Source organism: Sinocyclocheilus anshuiensis, unplaced genomic scaffold (genome assembly GCF_001515605.1).
Source record: "Sinocyclocheilus anshuiensis isolate Anshui unplaced genomic scaffold, SAMN03320099.WGS_v1.1 scaffold524, whole genome shotgun sequence".
NCBI classification, from domain to species: Eukaryota; Metazoa; Chordata; class Actinopteri; order Cypriniformes; family Cyprinidae; genus Sinocyclocheilus; species Sinocyclocheilus anshuiensis.
The window spans coordinates 2,577,156-2,598,359 of NW_015555703.1; the positions used below are offsets into that span (position 1 = coordinate 2,577,156).

At 38.0% G+C, this 21,204-nt stretch overlaps 1 protein-coding gene across 4 annotated transcripts in view; it reads left to right on the forward strand.

Annotated features, from left to right (window-relative positions):
• Positions 1-7,427, forward strand: part of LOC107671708 (adhesion G protein-coupled receptor L2-like) — a 122,913-nt gene extending 115,486 nt beyond the window's left edge. For 3 of the 4 annotated variants that reach the window (XM_016464639.1, XM_016464640.1, XM_016464641.1), the window contains 3 exons: positions 47-143; positions 1,671-1,799; positions 6,349-7,427. In XM_016464639.1, the coding sequence (XP_016320125.1) occupies positions 47-143; positions 1,671-1,799; positions 6,349-7,202 (1,080 nt within the window). In that variant the 3' untranslated portion in view covers positions 7,203-7,427. The remainder of the gene's footprint in view (positions 1-46; positions 144-1,670; positions 1,800-6,348) is intronic. The other variant, XM_016464642.1, reaches the window with a different exon arrangement.
• Positions 7,428-21,204: the final 13,777 nt, after the last annotated feature.

The following is a 21,204-nucleotide window of genomic DNA, read 5'->3' on the forward strand; positions in this document are numbered from 1 at the left end:
AATATTAGCCGCGTTAATCAGTGAACGTGTCGTTCTGTCGCCGCAGAGCCGCATCAGGAGGATGTGGAACGACACTGTGAGGAAACAGTCAGAGTCGTCCTTCATCTCCGGAGATATCAACAGCACTTCCACTCTAAACCAAGGTGACGGATCGAATGCTGGGCTCTCACACACACTACTATGGGTTCATAGATACTACAGGGCTTTTCTACGTGTTCCAGAGATGTTTATGTGAAAGTTATAATTCGTTTATTTCCTTCTGTCTTCATCAGGCCTTTTAAATTAGGGTAAATAGCGACACATCATTATTCTGTATGATTTATTTATTTGCACCATGATGGAAAAAACTGTTAATGCAGCCTGTAGCCACAAAGTGCATTGAACAAACTCAGGATCTGTTTTAGTTTGACAATTTCAAACTAATCCAACTGAGTTTAAGTACACTCAATATAAGCTTTCTGTGTAATAGGATTGAAATTTCGTGGTTAGTTTAGTTTACAAGCGTATGCACAGGGAAGCTTGATGTTAATTTACTACTGAGCTGATGATGGAAAAATTATTATGGACAATTAAAACGCATTATAATGTAATATTAAAATAGCTGATAATATGATTATACAAAATTATTATATAAATAAAATTATTTTACATAAATCCACAGTGAGAGTGCATAGGTTGTATAATTAAAAAAAATCTTTGTATTAATTTAATATTTAAACTTTTTTAATTTAAAAAAAAATATATATATGAATTTAATTATATGAAGATAGATAAAAGCAGATAAAAGCAAGATCAACAAGTGAGCAATGCTGGCAAATACCACTAATCGTTTTTAAAGTGAACACTTGTATGCATTTAGACGTATTTTGCTCTTTCTCTCTAGTAACACGACAAGTAATGAAGATATATTTGGGGTACTAATGTCCCTTTTTGGTTACACTACTTGAAGGGGTGTGCATAAGACTGACATGACACCTTCATAATCATGACATGACACATGAATATGAAGGTTTTTTATGCATGTTTATGACAACTGTCATTAAGAAATATTGATTTTACACCTAAACAATCACGATAAAACAGGTCTTTGTCCTAGGTTGGAGAGCGGCCAGGGTGCTTTTTAAAAATGATCAATTATTTAGGTGTTGCTGAAGAGAGTTTGATGTTCAGAGCTGTTAGACGTGACCGAGCGAGTCATACTAACATAATATGCTCAGGTATGATGCAGGAAAAGTTTGGCTTATCCAGTGTTCTTTGGTACACTTAAAATTGGGAATTGAAAGTTCATGTAATAGTGTTTTTTGTAGCTCTCATAAGTATATTCTGAAAAGATTAATCTGTAATGTGGCAGATGCATGCTGTAAACGGAGACATTTATAAATATTAGTGTCTGAAAGTCAAACATTTTATCAGTTCTAGTGAGATAAAAGAGATATTTTTGTTCACTTGTGCTCAAGTAAAACATTTGCTTGGTGGGCTGTTCTGTTCACATATCTGAAATATACGATCAGACAACATTTTGTTCTTCTGTGCAGCTTTTCACACGCATAGCGATGGCATCTGAGTGGCTGTTTCAGCTCACTTTAGTAATCACGTAATTCTGTCTCTTCTGTTGTTTTCCTAAACCTCTCTTGTTCACGCTCATTCTCCTCTCTTTATTTATTCAACAGGAATGACCGGCAACTATCTGCTAACTAACCCTCTCCTCAGGACTCACGACACTAACAGCCGCTATAACAACCTTCTCGCCGAAACCATCGTCTGCAACACCCCTTCTCCTCCAGCTTTCCACTCTCCAGGTGCTTTACGGGGCGCTTCTCTTTCTGCCGTTTGGGAATGTGGGTTGGAAAAATCCAGGCTTTTTCACAGCACGATTGGCACAGGAATCTGTAATGAAACCACCGCAGCCATTCTGCCTTTCAAAAAATTTGTTTTTCAGCTGCATAAATCTTTTGATTTTTTTTTATACCATTACCTCCAATTTATTAGTTAACACTTTTCATTTTGATGCATTTTGTGAGACGTTTTGTGAGTCATGCATTGATTAGAATAACTTTGCCGGATAACTCAAATATCCAAGTTGTCACTTAAAACAACTTCACATTACAGGTTGACTAAACTTAACATTTTAAAGCAGCACAAACACTTTTTTAAGTTGAAACTAAATTACTCATGGGGCAGCCTGTAATTGGCATAATGTCAGTGTTATCTATTATTTTCATTTCACTTTTTATCTTAATGGATTTTATTTTATTTTAGAGAGGGTCATTTTTAGTATGTAAGGAGACTCTAGTTAAATCTCAGTTTAATATAAACATACAGCAATTTTAATAAACCACCCAAAATTTGAGGTGAACGCAGCGATCACCATGCATTTTCATTATATGTAAAAAAATATATATATATATATGTATATATGTGTGTGTGTGTGTGTGTGTGTGTATTAAAAAAACAGATATTCTGTACTTTAACAGTTTTATGGTAGAGTATGCAAATTTGTCAGTGTTTTCTATTATTTTCATTTCACTTTTTATCTTAATGGATTTTATTTTATTTTAGAGAGGGTCATTTTTAGTATGTAAGGAGACTCTAGTTTAATCTCAGTTTAATATAAACATACAGCAATTTTAATAAACCACCCAAAATTTGAGGTGAACGCAGCGATCACCATGCATTTTCATTATATGTAAAAAAAAAAAATATATATATATATGTATATATGTGTGTGTGTGTGTGTGTGTGTGTATTAAAAAAACAGATATTCTGTACTTTAACAGTTTTATGGTAGAGTATGCAAATTTACATCATACAATGAAATAAGTGATGAATAATCACTGTCAGTCTCTCAAATAGTGTAGAAATGCATTAGAATGTTGATAGTTTCAGTGCTGTTTACGGACATGTGGACAAATGCTTTCACTCTGATGAAAGATAAGAGTTTTATTTCTGTTTGGGGCAGCGTAATGTCTTCATAGCCATGTTTCAGGACTGACTGCAGCATAAATGCTCTGCATGCAGAAGGAGTGAGCAAAAGAAACTGATCAGCTCGCTCCGACTGAGACCTTCGGTCTTTACAGTCCACCTAGACAAACAAACACTAGCAGGAAAAGCATTTGTAAATTTGCAACACTGAGCAATCAAAGATCTGGCCTGGCTTTCTCCTGGCTTTCCAGCTTGTCCAACAGCATTCTGTCTGCATCTGTTGGCCTGCTTCTCCAGACAGCACCTGACTGGATCAAACCCATCGCCAGCGCATAAACAAATGCTAATAATCTTGGCTGAGATGATGTTTTATGGTTGTTTGCTTTATTTTTGTCCTTCATTGTCTCTCTCTCTCTCCTCCCGTTCAACTCTTTGATGCCTTATTTCACAGCAGAGCACAGATATGTTTTTTTCACATCTTATGTTTATTTCAAACTACGGAAATTTAAATCCATCTTCTGCTCCACATGAAACAGCAGTTCATAAACTGTATGATTTCTATCACCAATTAATTTTATTAGTCAAGAGATACTGCTTTTTCATACTGCTTTGTAATTTTGACTTAAGATGTTAATGCATTCATATACTGTAGGCCTAAGCAGAAAATATTCAGATAACACTTTATTTTGATGTTTTTGATTTCATTTTGATGTTAACTTTGCAAGTGCATGTCTACTAACCCTAACCTAACAGTCTACTAATGCTCGAATGAGAATTAGTTGACATGCAGTTTCACTAAGTTACTTATAGTTAGTAGAATGTGTAAAGTGGACTATCAAAATAAAGTGTAATCAATATTTATTCATTTCTTTTAAAGATTGCTTGAGTGTTACACCTGTTACTCCTGCATTCAGCCTTCTGATAGATCCGCTCACTACTGAAGTCAACTCACAAATCCTTCAGTTACTGACTGAAATGGTTTTTGAGCCAAATGAAAATATTGATTCTAGTTTTTCATCTAGATATGACCGAGCTGGCCACCATTCCAAAAGTCAATCGAGAATACGTTTTAAATTCCAATTCCTGAATTTGAATAAAATTTGAATTGGGAAGAAGGGTGCTAAAGATAGGGATGAACAAGAAAGAAAAATTGATAAAAAAAAAAGAAAAGAAAAAGCTGATCGCATTTCTGTGGATCACCTTTAACATGTTTCTACACTTTGATTGGAGTAAATCTGAATCTGTTGAATTCAATTGACTGGACATATTTTAGAAAGACCACACCTGTCTATATATGTAAATGCATATCAGAGCAAAAACCAAGCCAGAAAAAAACCTGCAGAGCTTAGAGACAGGATTGTGACGAGACACAAATCAGAGGAAGGTTACAATAAAAATTCTTCTAAAAAAAGCTCCCAAGAAGTACGGAACAACCAGGACAGGATGGAGAATCATAATTCAGATTTGAATTAAATGTAGTAGAATTCCAAATGAAACCAATCTAAAGAAATTAATATAATTGCTGAAAGTGTATTTTTTCATTTCAGTATGAATCGCCCTATAAGTGTGTTATTATTACACAACAATTTGATATTGATACGTGTTTGAAATATCGCTTATGCAAATTAGCATTTCATTTTCATTCATTTATATTTCAATTGTTTTATTTTTTAATGTATCAATAAATTGACATTCCTTTTTATGTGCATTATTAGCATACTTATTGTATGTTATTATAGCTCAAATCACTATAATAACCACTTTTAATAGTTGTTAATAGTGTTGAACCTAAAGATTTATATCAGGGAATAGCAGGCTGTCATAATAATGAACATAAAACATTTGTAGACAACTTCAAATTATAATTCAGCATCCTGTGGGGCCTGGCCAATTCCATTCAAATTCAAACTTGAACTGAAAAAGAAAGAAGTCTTACATTTAGAATTTTCCTTAACCCTAATTTATGGGGGGGGAATCATGTCAGCCTTTCAGTGTGGCACATTAAAATCGTTTGCATATTTCTTTATTTATGTTATTTATTTGTTCAAATTGTGTGTGAAATGAAATACGTGTGGTGGATCTTGATGGACTGAATTCAGACCTTTGAAGTCTGTAAGCTTTCTGCTTGGTGATTTCTCACGTTTCTGTCTTTGCTGCAATTTTTTTTAAAAAGCCGTTGTTTCACTCTTTTTCTTTTGGCACATGGGCAGTTCTCAGGTCAGCTAGCCTGAGCAGACACACATGATGTGAGTGTTTGCACCCTTTGCCTGCAGTCTGTGATCTGTGTGCTCCATAAAAACCATTCATCTCTGTTGTGTTCGATGCAGACATTTACAGCATGTTTTGTATTTATGCTTATGTTTTTCTGTGGGGGAAAAAAAAAAGAATGCTGGTCTTTGTGTTTTGCAAAGAGGTACTTTGGCTGCCTTTATTCTCTGTGCTGTGCTGTTAAAGACATCAGTTTATGAAACATTGAAAGTTTTGTTTGAACCGTATCTGTTCAGTAACATGCATCTCTACTCTTTTTTAGGTTTTAATTAGGGCTGTCAAGAGATTAAATATTTTAATCTAATTAGATACATGATGCAGATTAATTATTAAAATTGAGTCATTTGCACATCAATTTTGGCTGAGAAATTACCCTCCAAAAATCATTTTAAGTCAATGTTGTGTTAGGTGAGAAAAGCTTTGAATAAACATTACAAAAAATAAATCGGTATTGTTTTAAAAAAAAAAATCTAATATTGAAATAACTGAAAAATTCAATTCTACTCTAAATATGATCCTAAACCACCAGTAAGTGGCAGCAAGACACTTAATCAGCGAGTCCGTTCACTCAATCATTCAATCGATTCGTTCAAACAACTTGATTCACTCAAGAATGTCGAATGAGTCATTGAATCATAGGCTCACTCGATTCATTCAGAAACGTGGATTCATTCAGTAATAAAACACTGCCGTGTATTGCTCTTTGTTTAGAACTATTTTAATTTGTGAAATTGAGCAAAACAGACAATATTAACAGGATCGTGTCTAAAATGTAACAGCACTCTTGCTCGTGTGATATTGCTGAACTCTATCATATGATATAAATATAAGACAAAAACCCATACAGGGGCATTTTTTGCCCTCATATCTTGAATTTCAGGGGCACGTAACTGCATTCTAATAGGCTTCATCACATAGTCGTCATCCTGCAACTGCATGCAGTGTAAGACGATGTACAGAATGCATTATGTTATCCATAATTAATCGCACCAAATTAACGTTAAATCGACAGCCCTAGTTTCAATACATTATTTTTAGTTGTCATTTGGCATGTAATGAGTGTGATGAGAAATCCCATGTCCTTAATAGTAACAAATACCTAGTATTTGTTTATTTCCAGCAGCTTTGTGGTACTGAATTGTTTTGTTTTCATTTCAGGCCAGCACTCGCTAACCAACAGCCGGGATGTCAGCACCATGGACACGCTCCCTCTCAACGACAACTTCAACAACAGTTACTCACTGCGAGAGGACGACTACGAAGACCCTGCGTTGTGCTGCCCGCCCGCTGACGCTTTGCGTCTGGATGACGCTGCCTTTGAGAAGATGATCATCTCCGAGCTGGTTCACAACAACCTGAGGCCTCGTCGGCCACCGCAAAACCAAACCAGCTCAAAATGCCAACCGGTGTCTGACAACAGCCACCAGGGTCCGCAGGAAACCTTCGACGACCGGAGTGAAGATGATACCATAATTGCCGACACCTCCGTTTTGCCGCCATCCTCTAGCCACCCGGCACTGGAGCTTCTTCTCCTTCACCCGAGCGACCGGGAGGCCCTCGAGGCCCCGCTTTTGCCCCAACGAACTCATTCGCTACTTTACAGCGCTCAAAAGGCGTCTCAACAGGCCGTCAGGCTGCAGAAGGACAGCAGAAAGGCAGAAGAAGATGAGGAGAGCACGAAAGAGTTAGATGACGCGCCCTCGCCGAATAACAGGGACTCGTTGTACACAAGCATGCCCAATCTCAGAGACTCTCAGTCCTCCGAATCTCCTGACCTTGTCAGCGGACAGGACGACGGTTCTCCTTGCTCATCCGCCCAAAGTGAAACTGAGGAACAATGCTACAAGAGCTTGCCCGACCTGGGAGACGGGACTCAACAGCTTTCCTACTATCAGATCAGCCGTCGAGGCACTAGCGAGGGCTGTATTGGCCCCGGGCTCCCCGAGGGCTGCCTTCCACTAGAGGAAGAACCTGCTAGCGATGGACAGATGCAGCTAATCACCAGCCTCTGAGCCAAGAATGTTCCCTTTCCTTCATTTTCCTCTTTTGCTTCTCCCATCCACAGATGACACGAAAAGAGGACTAGTCAACGGCACAATCAATTGTTTTTTAGTAACAGAACTGATGGTCTAGTCAAACTCTTCTGTTGTACTGATCGAACTGCTCGAAGTGAGCGGAAAGTGTCAAGACTGGCATTGTCTACATCTGCCAAAAGATTTGTACAGTATATATATATAAAAAAAAAGAAACATGCCAATGTCTGATTTTTGTAGGACTTTGAAAACACTCCCAGCCAGTTTGCAGGTAAATCTTCCCTTCTTGGAAAGACTGTGATACAGGAAATGAAAAGAGTGAATTAATATCCCAGACTCAGGCCTTATATTTTCTCTATTGCACAAATAACTGTTGTATGAATGACAACTAAAGAAAATCTATTTTGCAGTACCAGGTGTAAAGAAAGCCAGTTCAACCCATAATCACCACATCTCCGCTTGTGACTGATGTGTTCAGTTATGGATTTTATCATGGAAGTTGTATTTTGCCAACGTAAATGTACAAAAAGAAGCTTCCTTGTTTTTTTTAGCTTAAAGGAAGTTTGGAGTGAATTGGATTAAAAAAATGCTTTGACTTTGTCAGGGATCAATAACATTCATGTTATTGTCTTAAAAACATATCTCAGTATTTGGCACTAAATAATTTATTATATGAAGTATGAAATAAAAAGGGTTGGAACGAAAGTGGGTGTGATGTAACTGTTGATATTCACTTCAGTCTTTTTTAAGACCCCATTGTCGTTGCAGATGTACGTTCAACTCTTGTTTGATATCGAATAAATGTGATGATTTTTTCTTGTTTGCAGATATATCATTCTCATTCAGTGCGGCATCAAACTAGCAAAACAGTTTTGTTAGAAGTATGTGAAAAATAACTTAAGATCTCTTCATAGCTTGCCTGATGAATTACTTGCAATATAAATAAACTGTTGCTAGTTATTTGTATTGTTATTTTTTATGTTTTAGCAAAACTTTAAAGTCAACATGTAACCCATTTTAATATCCAAATTTGATGTATTTTAGAGCGAAACAGGATATTAATTTAGGCGAAAAAAAAGGCTTCTGTCTTTATTTTATATTGACTTTTCTTAAAGCATACATTGAAATGATTTTTGTACTAAACTGCCATTTCGGTTGAGTTAGCATAGTAACAAGTGTCTCTTAAAGAAACCCATGTCCAGCTCTGAAATGGAGCAAATGGATTATATGTTTTGCTGATTTTGCCTTGTAAAAATGTGGTCACATTAGTGAAAATTTGTTGGCTAAAAAAAAGGTCAATTTTCTATTATCAGTAGTGTTGCGATGTATGAAGAACATCTCACACAGATGTCACTTTAAAATGAAGCAGTTTTCTGTTTGTTAACGTGGCTAGTTCACAAGACCAATTTGAACTAGTTGCGAAATCTGTGAAACCCTCATGCAAAATTCCAAATGATGTGGATTCCTATTGAAATGACTGTATTGCAGCTGCAACAATTTGCAGAACAATGATAAATGTGACCTCAAACCTGATTCAGGAGATGACTGGGGCCATGATACATCTGATTTCTTTCCAACCTGTACAAAAGGTTTTGAATATTATAAGAGGTGCAAAAAGGAATGAAGGAATGAGACACTGTATCAGAAGCCGATAGTTTGGAAACTACACCTATTACTGAAAACCTCAGAATTCCAAATGGAAATGTGCCAATTTTTTGAGGGATCAGTTAAACCCTTTTTCACAGCACCTGGAAGCTAAGGGTGAAATGCCAAGAAAACATATAGCACTCCAACACAAGCCATTTAGGTCAGAGCTTCAACCCCGCTGTGGGGAGCTTGGAATTTCAGGGAGAACACAAGCAGACAATGTTTATTCATCTGATGCAACTATTTGTCCACATTCCTTTCCAGCTTGAGGACAGTCTGCAGGATTTTTGTCATCAGCTGATGTCCACGCAGACAGCAATGAATGTGAGTCATTTGAGAGCTAGAAAAGAAAGGTCTGCCTTGCAAGGTGGAGTGTACTTTAAAAAGGCTTGCACGCTCAACTGTGCAAAAGATGGAGTGGAAAGTGGAAAATTAAGTGTTCCTGAGCCTTATGTCCACATGTGCTTCATCAAACACTTTCACCAAATCCTCAGGCTCCTTAGGATGCAGCCTACATTTTTCAAGCATGACTCCCTGATGCAAGAGCAAGTGTGTGCCAGGTGCACAGCACAAATAGACAGCAACACGCCATGCCAGATCTAATGCTGGATGTGAGTACACTTCCCTTATGATTGTACATAAACCAGTGGTTCTCAATCACGTTCCTGGAGTACCCCAATACTGCTTATTTTGCATGTCTCCTTAATCAAACACACTTGATTTAGGTCATCAGCTCATTACTATAGTCTCCAAGACCTGGTGTGCCAGATAAAGGGGACATTCAAAATGTGCAGTGTTGGGGGCTCCAGGAACATTGTTGGGAACCAGTAGCTACGTTTACATGGACACCCTTTGTTTCAGTCGGAATGAAATCATTCCAATTGATGAATTTGACCATAGTGTTAATGTGATTGCCAAACAAAGTGATCGGGTTGATGTGCGCATTTATGTGCTACAGGTTTCCAGTTGAACTTGATCCTTTGACATGAGCACACGGCACAAATATACAGAGTTTCCCTGCTGGTTTAAGATGCATATACTATCCATTCTCCTGATTCTTTTCTTTATTTTAAAAAGCAGACTTAATTTTGATCTATTTTGGCTCCTAATTAGGAGACAAAGGTTTGTGCCGTGCTGTTATCAAGCAGTAAAAAGTCCACTTCCTGCCCCCAAAACAAGGCATCTGTGGATGAGAGTCCGATGCAAGGTCTGGTGGGACAACATTTGTCTTGCACCATTTCTTAGACAATAAGTGGACAGAGAATTTTAGAATGAATCATCAGTCATTTATAACACGTATGATTCAACAACCCATTCCATGCATCGTACGTTACTATGCCATTTCATTTGCACATGCACATAACGTTTTGATCTGATCAAGCATTTACATGTTCTATTAAATGGATTAGAAAAGGTTTAAACCACCACTTACAATCTTAAAGAAATTTCAGTCGGATTTGGCAAATTCATTACGACTGACATAGATTTTTGTTATTCAGACTGGGTTACTAGTCCAATGACAAATGGATTATTAGAATCCATGTAAATGCAGCTACTGATGTACATGGCTGCTGCAGTACTGTCGACCTGAATCAGTATGTGAAATCACTGCATGACTGAGCAAAAAGCTTTGAAATCCAAGAATACAACCAGGATTATGTGCCAGAAGACATGCCCTCGTCAGATACTGCACAAGTAACAATGTATCTGCAATGACAACTTTGAACCAGGACCTTTGAGCCAAGGCAAACCCCTCTTATAGACAGTCCCTGCCCCAAACTACTGAGCATGTCTGCATAGTGGAGAAGCTTTCAGGAAGAGATGCCTAAAAAGACAAAGTGGCAGCCATAGACCTGTTGGAAACTGATCCTAAGAGGATGACATCTCTATCACCTTTAAAAGAAAGGATAAGACTTCTTGAATCAGGGCCTGGTTCCTAGAACATTTGTCATGTAACTCAATCATGTTCATGCTTTCAAGAGCCCTAAAAAATAATCTGTTAAAAGCACAATTTTGTGGAGTTGCTAACAATCCAATTAACGGTACATCCATAAAACTTTTGTCCCAGGTGTGCACCAATACGACAGTACTAACTGCAAAAAAAAAAAAAAAACAACCAGATGAGATGCATAAAAGAGACATATAAACAAGCAAACACCATCAGTGCTCTTTTATCAGCATGTTTTTAAGACATAACACCAGGCTTAATGAAATTCTTAAACACCTTCAAAAAGCTTTGCAAGGTTTTATGCATATATATTGCCTCATTCTTACTCGGAAAAGCAGCCCGTCTCATCCTATTTCTATTTAATTATCACCCTTCAGGTGGAGCAGATGGTGAATTAACCGCTGGATGCAAACTGCTGACAATGTTGTCGTTTTATACATTTTGCATGATGACAGTGTTAGTGTTTTATGCACATCCTGATTACAACAATTTTGACAGTGGGTGGTTGTCAGGGACTGTTAAGTATGGAATGATTTCTGAAGAAGTTCTAAGGTTGCTGTTTTTTGTGTGTGATATAATGCTCCATCTTGAAATGTGTTGTTTGCATAAAGATGTTTCATTAGTATCACTTGTTGTTATGCAGCATAAACATGGTTCGGAGAAAGAACTTTTTTACACAGTTCCATTTTTAGGACTTTTATTCGTAGGCTTAAAATGTGTTTATCTAAGCAAATCCATTTTTTTTTGTTAACCAGTGCAACAGCAGATAATTTAGGCCACAATGATCTGGAATGCAAGCATGTTACAAGGCTTTGTAGACTGTTTAGTGTTCTTCCTTTCTACTAGGGAGTATTATAGTGCCTAAAGTATTCATATATGTTGTAGAGACAGTGAGAACACCATGGTTTTTTCCAGGTTCTCAGCCAGCTCTAAATCAAATCCTTGTGTGGAAAGGAATGATTCATTTGCAGAAATGGACAAAGAGGTTGAAAACCCTGATAAGATGAAATAATCTTACCATAGTGCTCTCATCTCACAAAGGAGTACAGCAAGGTTCTTTTTTAGGCCCTCTTCTGTTTTCCTTGAAAATGCTCACCCTACAAGCTCTACATTTCTTGTACAAGACATTTTTTTGTAGAGAGTGTATCAATGACATTAAATACTCTGTGACCAGTAATTTCTTTCTGTTGACACTGCATTGTTGCTTTGAGATAGAGGTGGATGACAAGTCTAAGGCAGTAGAAGAAAAGCTGACTTTACGTATTGAGTGTGAATGAGTCCAAGACATTTGCAGGACTTGGGGAAATCTGTAGTATATTGTTTATTTCCAGATAAACAATTTGAAACTCTGATGTCGACCCCAGTGCGTCCTCTTTTTCTCTTTGCACTAACTTAGGAGGAAAAACCTATCATGTACAACCAAGTCAAACTTCCTTATCCAAGGCCTACCTGTGAACGTAGAGTTCCTGCATTTTTGCGTTGTGAAAGAGGACGACCCGGTTTCTTTTACTGAGTGTTGTGAGGAATATTTGGCCATTAAGCCTCTGTGATTTGGAAGTACTACTATACTGTTTCTTCCCTTACTTCAGATACTGAAAGGCACTGCAAATGACTGTTGGATAGCAGAAAGGAGAATGTCCAGACGTGGGGCTAATTTGAAGATATTATTTTTTTATTTTCTGAGTGATGACTATGAGGTAGAAACTGCAAGAAAGCTAATGGAGAGGAAATAAAGCTCATGGGAGAGTATTCATGACTTTCCATGATCAAGGTTTATGCCTGAGATAGATAAGGGATATTCCAGAGAGAGAGATTGTTCACTACCGAAATTCTTATCCTTAACTAATCAGCCTAGTCCGAGGAACGGTGAGAGAGGTGAGTATACTCGAAAGGATTGTTAATATTCAGATTCTTATATTTGTAATCCCACACTATGCTGACATAGAGTCTGAACTTAAAAAGACATGAGTTTTAGCATATGTTTCATTGGAGACATTTAATAAAAGCTTTCTTGATGACAGGCCACTGATTAACTGATTAACTAAATGATTTTTGAGAGGTTAAACACTGGCCATTCAACACCACTGCCTGATCTCTTCTGGCACCCCTTTACTGCAAACTCCAAGACATATCAAAACAGTTGTGAAGTCAAGGATGGAGTGTGTTCATTTTAACTTAGAAAAGCAGTTACAGTACTACCTGAGGGAGAGAAGAGAAAGAATAACAACATTATTGATATCATTTTTCAAAAGCCAGTTTTCAAAAGCAGCAGGGCGCATCTATGGTCCATCCTCTGTGCTATTCATCTCACAGCCATCAGACTCTTGTGACACTGACATTTGACTCTTCCAAACCAACAAATTTAGACTTATTTGCAGTGGTGGACGAAGTACACAAATCAAGTACTTGAGTAAAAGTACAGATACGTATAATAAAATATTACTCCAGTAAAAGTAAAAGTACTCCTTTTTCAATTTTACTCGAGTGAAAGTACAAAAGTACTCGATTTTTTATGTACTTAAGTAAAAAAGTACTGATAGATAGATTTATTTTGCAATTTTATATAGGCTACTTAATTTAATTTTATATTAGCACATATTTTTTTATTAAAACTACTCCGTTACTGTCCACCACTGCTTATTTGGTGAGGAAGGCCTAAAGACAAACATGGAGTGAGAAAATGCAGGAATTAGATGGAGCAATGTCTGAATCCATTATAGATGAAGTGCGCAAAAAATCTCTAGACACTGCTATGATTGTTGCAATTGCTGTTGTGGCTGAGTTTGGAGGAGATGACCTTCAAACATGACAGATGTAATGATATCAAGGCAAAATCAGACATTAGTGATTTTGATGAATCATCTCCTGGAGAGAGTGAGAGTGGGGGGGTGTTAACACAACAGCATTTTCAACTAAATATTTTTATGCATTTTGGCTATTCATTTACTTGACAATGCCATTCTGGGGGTCTGAAAATGCAAACTTTTGAAAACAGGTTTCAAAGTACAAGTTTTTGAAAACAATACCGTCTCCATGGGAAAATGGTGACGTCGTATGCATGTACTACATGTTGAGTCAACAGGTACAGTATGTGCACAGGTGAATAGTGTTTCTTTACTTTACTGTGTTTCTTTACATGTGACATCACCATCTACCGGCCTGGCATGCATAGTACTGTGTTTTTAGTTGTTTTTTTAGTTGGATTGGTGTGAACAGGGATCTTTTTGACAACGTTGTCATATGCATGTGAAAATTTAAAAAACGCAAAAGAAAAACATTTCCATTTTTAGTACAGTCATTGTCATGTAAATGTACCCTGTGAGCTCTGTTGGTGTATGGAGATCAGGAAGAGCAGTTTCGCAGGACCTCTCGTTCCTCCAACCGCACATGTTCTCCAGTAGAGTTTCTGAGTGAGTTTGAGAACCCGCCTCAGCGCGGGTTCGATCTCTCATTTGGAGCTCGCGATGAGGATGGGTTGTCTATTATAGCATCAGAGGATGGGTCTGACCGATCAAAAGCGGATGACTCTACTGAAGCGGCACTTCTGGGTGCTGTGTGTCAGTCTGAGCCTGATGCTGAGATGGCAGCCATACTAACCTGGGCAGCAGAGAGTGCCAGGCATGAGTGGACTCATCCACCTGCCCTGGGGTCTCTCGGTTGGTTGGTTCTTGGGCCACCCGAGATTTCCATCCAGAGCACATAAGTTACCTTGTCCCTGCACGAGGGTGGTCCCAACCTGGAGCATGCAGGAACTGCATTCGGCGACTGACTATGCCCTCCGGGCTACAGAGGTCACACCGCAGGCTCTGGGGAGGGCAATGTCCAACACTGCAGGAATCCTGCCTCAGGTAAGTCTAACACAGTCCCACTGTGACCACTGGCAAGGTGTCTGGACTCCCCAGGCCTTCCCATTGGCTCCTCAGGGCCATTCGGCTCGGCTATGCGATTCAGTTCGCTAGGCGTCTGCCGAAGTTCAGTGGCATTCTGTTACCCCGGTTCGAGGGGAGAATGTTGCTGTCCTTCGGGCGGAAAAGTTGTGGGTTGGGGGTCCCAAGCACAGAATAGCGGTTCCTCTTGAATTATTCAGAGGCTCCTGGGGTATGGCATCCTTGGCCTTATCATGCCACCAGAAGATGCTTATAAGACCGCTTCAGCACTGCCTGTATGACCGAGATCTGAGATGAGCATGGCGCCATCGCTTGCACCCCATGGCTTTCACATGAGGTGCTGTCCCATTCCAATCCTTAGAAGGACCTCAGTTTCTACACTGTTTCTTCTATATCAGTGTCCAAAAGCACCGTTCTAACAATGGATGCTTCCAGGATAGTTTGAGGTGCTTCATGCAACGGGTGTGCAGCCTTAGGGATCTGTTCGGTTCCTGCCTGCATGGGCATTCGATTGTTCAAAAGTTGTCAGCAGTGCTTTTTTCTTGGGGAGGACTCAACTGTTAATCCAGGACAAGCGCGTGCTAGTCCATACGGACAGCACAGTGATGGCAGCCACTGGGGGTATTCGCTCCCGTCGTATGCCACAACTCGCCCATCATCTCCTCCTGGAGCCAGCAAGAACTTAGGTTTCTGCAAACCACTCACATTCTGGGGGATGGTCCAGCTGATTGGAGTGATTCAGGCAGCCACAGACACATCTGTTGCCTCATGGGATTCCTCCCTTTGCCCATTATGTATTCCTGTCTGAGGCCTCCCTCGGCACGTACGCACAGGCACACAGCTGGCCTGGGGGCTTACGCAAGTATGTGTCTTCCCCAGTGAGTCTCATTGCAAGGCATGATTTGGCCTTGCTCCTAGAGGGCCTGGACAGACACCCTTTTGCATTTACACTCAAGATGTACGTGATGAGCCACGGACGTGTGAATGGCAGATTGGTGGGGAAGCACGATCTGGTTATTAGGTTCTTATGAGATGCGCAGAGGTTGAATCCTTCTAGACTGCGCCTCATCCTGCGCCTTCAAGTCAGTTCACTGAGAGGATGAAAAATCGAAGCCCTCTCTGTTTACGAACCATGCCTAGAATTCGGGCCGGCAAACTCTCACATTATTCTGAGACCCTGGCCTGGATATGTGCCAAAGATTGCCACTACTTCCCTTATGGACCAAGTGGTGACCCTGCAAGCTATTCCTTTCAAGGAAGGAAGCCCGGCCTGCGAGCCCTATGCGTCCATTATAGTGTACACAGAGTTTCAGAATGTCTGAACAGCTCCTTGTCTGCCTGGAAGACATCGGAAGGGGAACGTTGTCTCCAAACGGGAAATCTCCTACTAGACTGTGGATACGATTTCCATGGCTTATCAAACCAAAGGCTTACCTGGCCCACTGGGAGTGAGGGCACGGCACTCGACCAGGGGCATGGCTGCTTCTTCTGCCATAGCACGTGGTGCCTCATTAGCAGACAGGTTTAGTGCTCCAGCCTGGGCTACATCTATACATTCGCTGGGTTCCATATCTGCAAGTGTAAGCCAGTTCATCCTGGATTCAAGGTAACTAGTAAGGTGTAGAGCTTGCATATAGCGCCCTTCCCCTCTCTGAGGTGATAATGTGTGCTCTTTTATGAACACTGGACTGTCTTTACACCATTCAAGCACTCTTGCATAGCTGAGTTTGGCGGAGAAACTCGCTGCAAGAACTCATTACTTGTAAGCAGTGTTCGAACTATACCGTGGACTTTGGGGGAGCCCACTTGTTTGTTTTTTTTATAACGGGGGGGTGTTCGTGCCTCAAAAGGGGGCTTACAATGAATTACAAAGATACATAACAGCTACAAGTGTATGCACTACTTGCTTTATGCAAGCACTATATGAAGTGAATTAGGTTTAAATCGCCATCATGCATGAATGAATGATATTTTTGCAATTTTACACATAATAATCCACGATGATCACATTACACAAAACTGAAATTGCACGTCAAAATAACACATTGTCAATATTTTTTGAGACCCCCCAAAATTTCACAAATCACGTTTTCAGGGGAGCCCATGTCTTAATAAGGGGAGCCGTAGCCCTAGCTCCCCTGTAGTTCGCACCCTGCTTGTAAGTATCCCTCGAGTGAACTCTCATAATGGGTTGGTTCTCCATATGTATTGACTCCCTACGGTGGTCCCATATGCATATTAATCCACTGCCCTGTTCCTAATAAGGACTCAGTGTTTTCCCTAGACAGACAGCTGGTCTGTTGCCTGGTTCTGTGCTTGATAGTTCTCCCCTTATGCAGAGCTCACCACAGAAACCTTCCCTATGTAGTACTCCCTTTTAGTGAGTCAATAGGTTGTATCTCCACATGTTACCTCCCTTTTGGGTAGGATGTGGTCTCTGTAGTGTTCTTTCCCCACTCAGGGAAATGAACGCTTCCCCAACGTTAACAACCAAGACTTTTCAGCCACTATTTTACTTTTTTTTTCTCATGTGAGAAAGGCTCCAACTGAGGTGACCTCTGCCTTATATGGCAGCTCTCCCAGATGTTGGAGAGTGAGGTTATAAATTGGAAGGTTATGAGGAGGAGAGGTGCATTTGGTTGTGACACGCTGGGCTTGTCAGCATCTGCACCCCCTTGAACTCGTAATGCATTTCAGCAGCTGATGCGTTTAGTATAGGGACTCGACACTACTAGTGTTGGAACTTCGACACTACGTCAAAGTGACCTACTGAAAGGGAACATCTCGGTTACGTATGGTAGCCCTCGTTCCCTGATGGAGCGAACAGAGACATTGTGTCCTTTATGCCACAACTCTGAACTGCTTCTGAGTGGGTTGAGATGCTTTTTCGACGACTCAGATCAAAATGAGTGAGCAAATGCCATGCTGGCCTATTTATACTCGGATATCCAGGGTGTGGCCAGCTATGCAAATATTGCTCTCCATTTTCATTGGCCTTTTCTCAATGATGTCAGAGGTGTCTGGGCTCCCAAGTGTGACCCCTAGTGTTGGACACAATGTCTCCATTCCCTCCATCAAGGAACTAGGGTTACCATACGTAACCAAGACGTCAATTCATATATTTTTCATGATAACGCGTGGGTTTGCATAAAGCTGAACACATATTCATAATCATTTATTTTACTTTATTGTTTGCATAGTTACACATTTCATATATGAAAACGTGTGATGGTATGTAAGAAAAAAATGTTTACTGAAAAAAAAAAAAAAACATTTTAGAATTTTTGGACAATTGGTTGTCTTGGTAAAGTCATGGTAAGATGCTGGGTGGAAAATAAGATTTGACATTTAAACCTTAATGGACTGAGTGTTATAATATATCACAATATATATTTTCTTGCACATATATGCTCATATAGTATATGTTAAATGATACATATTAATACACACAGTACCATATTTCATGTAAATCTATATATTATGAAGTGTATTATTGAATATACAATTGCATACACTAAAATAAGTAAGTAAATACATTCTCACATATTTTTCAATATATGAAATGTGGCATTTCCTTATGCATTATTCAATATATTGTAATATATTAACACAATATATTGTTCACTATATTTTCAATGTACATTAAGTAATTTGATATACTGATTGAGGAAAATATGAGGAAATATATTTTCTATGCATAAAGGAAGGCAAGTGGCCAGAGAGAAGACGAGTAGCAGAAAACACTCACAAGGAAGCAGAAAAAGAATATAGTGTAATATTTCTTGTACCATTGAATAATTTTTTTTAATTCACCTGTCTCTGCTGACATCTACTGGATAGACTGCAAATATACTGATGTAAACGATGTGAACAAACAAGTTATTATAACTAATTATGCAATAATGAAAAAAATTAAAATAAATAAAAACTTTATGCACAAATTACAGTTTTAAGAACAATTTAAATTTCACTCCCAGTAATACTTAACAGATTCAAAATTCTCCTTTTGTTATTTTTCATTTCTGTTCACTGTGAATGCTCAAGTGTCTGTCTTCAGTTTAAAGTATTTCTCACAGTTGAATCCTATTAGTAGCAGTGTTTAGTAAGATACTCTAAAAAAGTAATTAATTACTAGATAATTACTAATTACATCTTCAACATTATAATTAGATTACTGTACTAATGTACTAATTATTCTCTCTAACAAGTATTGCATTACTTATTATTAAATACTTTCAAAATTTCACATCAACCTCGACCAGTTGAACAATACAAGGATAGACATGAAACTGCTCTTTTAATTCTTTCAAATAGGCTAAATAATATAAAAATGCATAAAATTGTTCTTGAACTCACTAAAGTATTTAAAGGGAGAAGGTTACATTAATAACAAAAAATGTTAACATTATATATGTCATATTTTAGATGTTACACCCACTATTTTTTTATGCAGAATTGTTCTATAGTCTATACAGAATTTAATGCAATTACATCAAAAATAATTGTAATTACATTACAGAAAAACTAACTAACATGTTTTCAAAAGACTTATTTGGATTTGACTATCCTCTGTCCCGACAGTGTAAGTTTGGGGTTCTTTTGATTCTCTTTCAGGTCTCTGGCCCTCCAGGTCCACTTTCCTGCAGAGTTTAGCTCCAGCCCTGATCAAACACATCTGAGCCAGCTAATCAATGACTTCTGGATGAGTAGAAAGCTACATGCACGTGAGTTTGATTAGGGTTGGAGCTAAACTCCAACCAAGGCTGCATTTATTTGATAAAAAATACTGTAATACTGTGAAATATTTCTACAACTAAAAATAACTTTTCTATTTGAATATATTTTCAAATGTAATTGATTGCTGTGATCGAAGGTGAATTTTCATGATGTCACATGATCTTCAGAAATCATTCTAATATGCTGATTTGCTGCTCAAGAAACATTTCTGATTATCAATGTTGAAAACAGTCAGGATTTTTTTGATGAATAGAAAGTTCAAAAGAACAGCATGTAGCTGAAATACAAAGCTTTTGTAACATTATAAATGTCTTTACTGTCAATTTTGATCAATTTAATGCATCACTGCTGAATAAAAGTATTAATTTCTGATCAAATATGGTACTGTTTGACGTGTTTGTATATAAATATATTTGAAGATAGATGTACTATATATTCACATTTATATGGCAACATGTTTGTGCAATATATGTAATTATGAGGAGTATATATTGTGATATATATCCATGCATTTATACGTGGTACATAAAGCACTCAGTCGATGAAGTTATAAATGTCAAATCTCAATTTCTACCCACCATGTCGCCTTGACTTTACCAAGACAACCAATTGTCCATAAATCTACAATTTTTAATATTTGCGTAAACACTTTTTTCTTGTATACCATCACACATATTGTTATAAATGAAATATGCAACTATGCAAACAATAAAGTGAGATCATATGTGTTCAGCTTTATGTAAAAGTGTTAATTCTTGAAAAATAAATTAATCGAGTGTTTCAATAAAGCTCATGTAATTGTGTTAAATGTCAAATCTCAATTTCCACCCACCATGTCGCCTTGACTTTACCAAGACAACCAATTGTCCATAAATCTACAATTTTTTATATTTGCGTAAACACTTTTTTCTTGTATACCATCACACATATTGTTATAAATGAAATATGCAACTATGCAAACAATAAAGTGAGATCATATGTGTTCAGCTTTATGTAAAAGTGTTAATTCTTGAAAAATAAATTAATCGAGTGTTTCAATAAAGCTCATGTAATTGTGTTGTGCATGTATTGTAATAGTTTATTGACAAACATAAGCACTAGTTTCCCATATGGTTATGTCTTATTTAATATTTTCCAGTATATTCCTATATATTTCTGTTTCATAAGGCTTGTCACTGCAGACAGCTTGTGTGATTCCATGCCTCGAAGAAATTATAGAAATTCATAATTTGATTTAGATGCTTTCAATAGATCAAAAGTGATGATAAAGACATTTATAATGTTACAAAAGATTTCTATTTCAGATAAATGCTGTTCTTCTGAACTTTCTATTCATCAAAGAAACCTGAAAAAAAAATGATTACTCCGCTGTTTTCAACATTATACTAATAATAAATGTTTTTGAGCAGCAAATCAAGAATATTAGAATGATTTCTGAAGGATAATGTGACACTGAAGACTAGAGTAATGATGCTAAAAAAATAAGCTTTGAAATCACTTTGAAATATATTCAGATAGAAAGCAGTTATTTTAAATAGTACAAATATTTCACAATATTACTGCTTTTCCTGTATTTTGGATCAAATAAATGCAGGCTTGGTGAGCAGAAGAGACTTCTTTAAAAAAACATTAAAAACCATACTGAACAAAACCGTTTCTGCTATAACTCTTTTCACTTCATTTGATCCCCCTACGAGTCCAGCAGATGGCAGTACACAGCCTCTTTCTGCTGGTAATCGCCATGTCTCTGCTACAGCAGAGG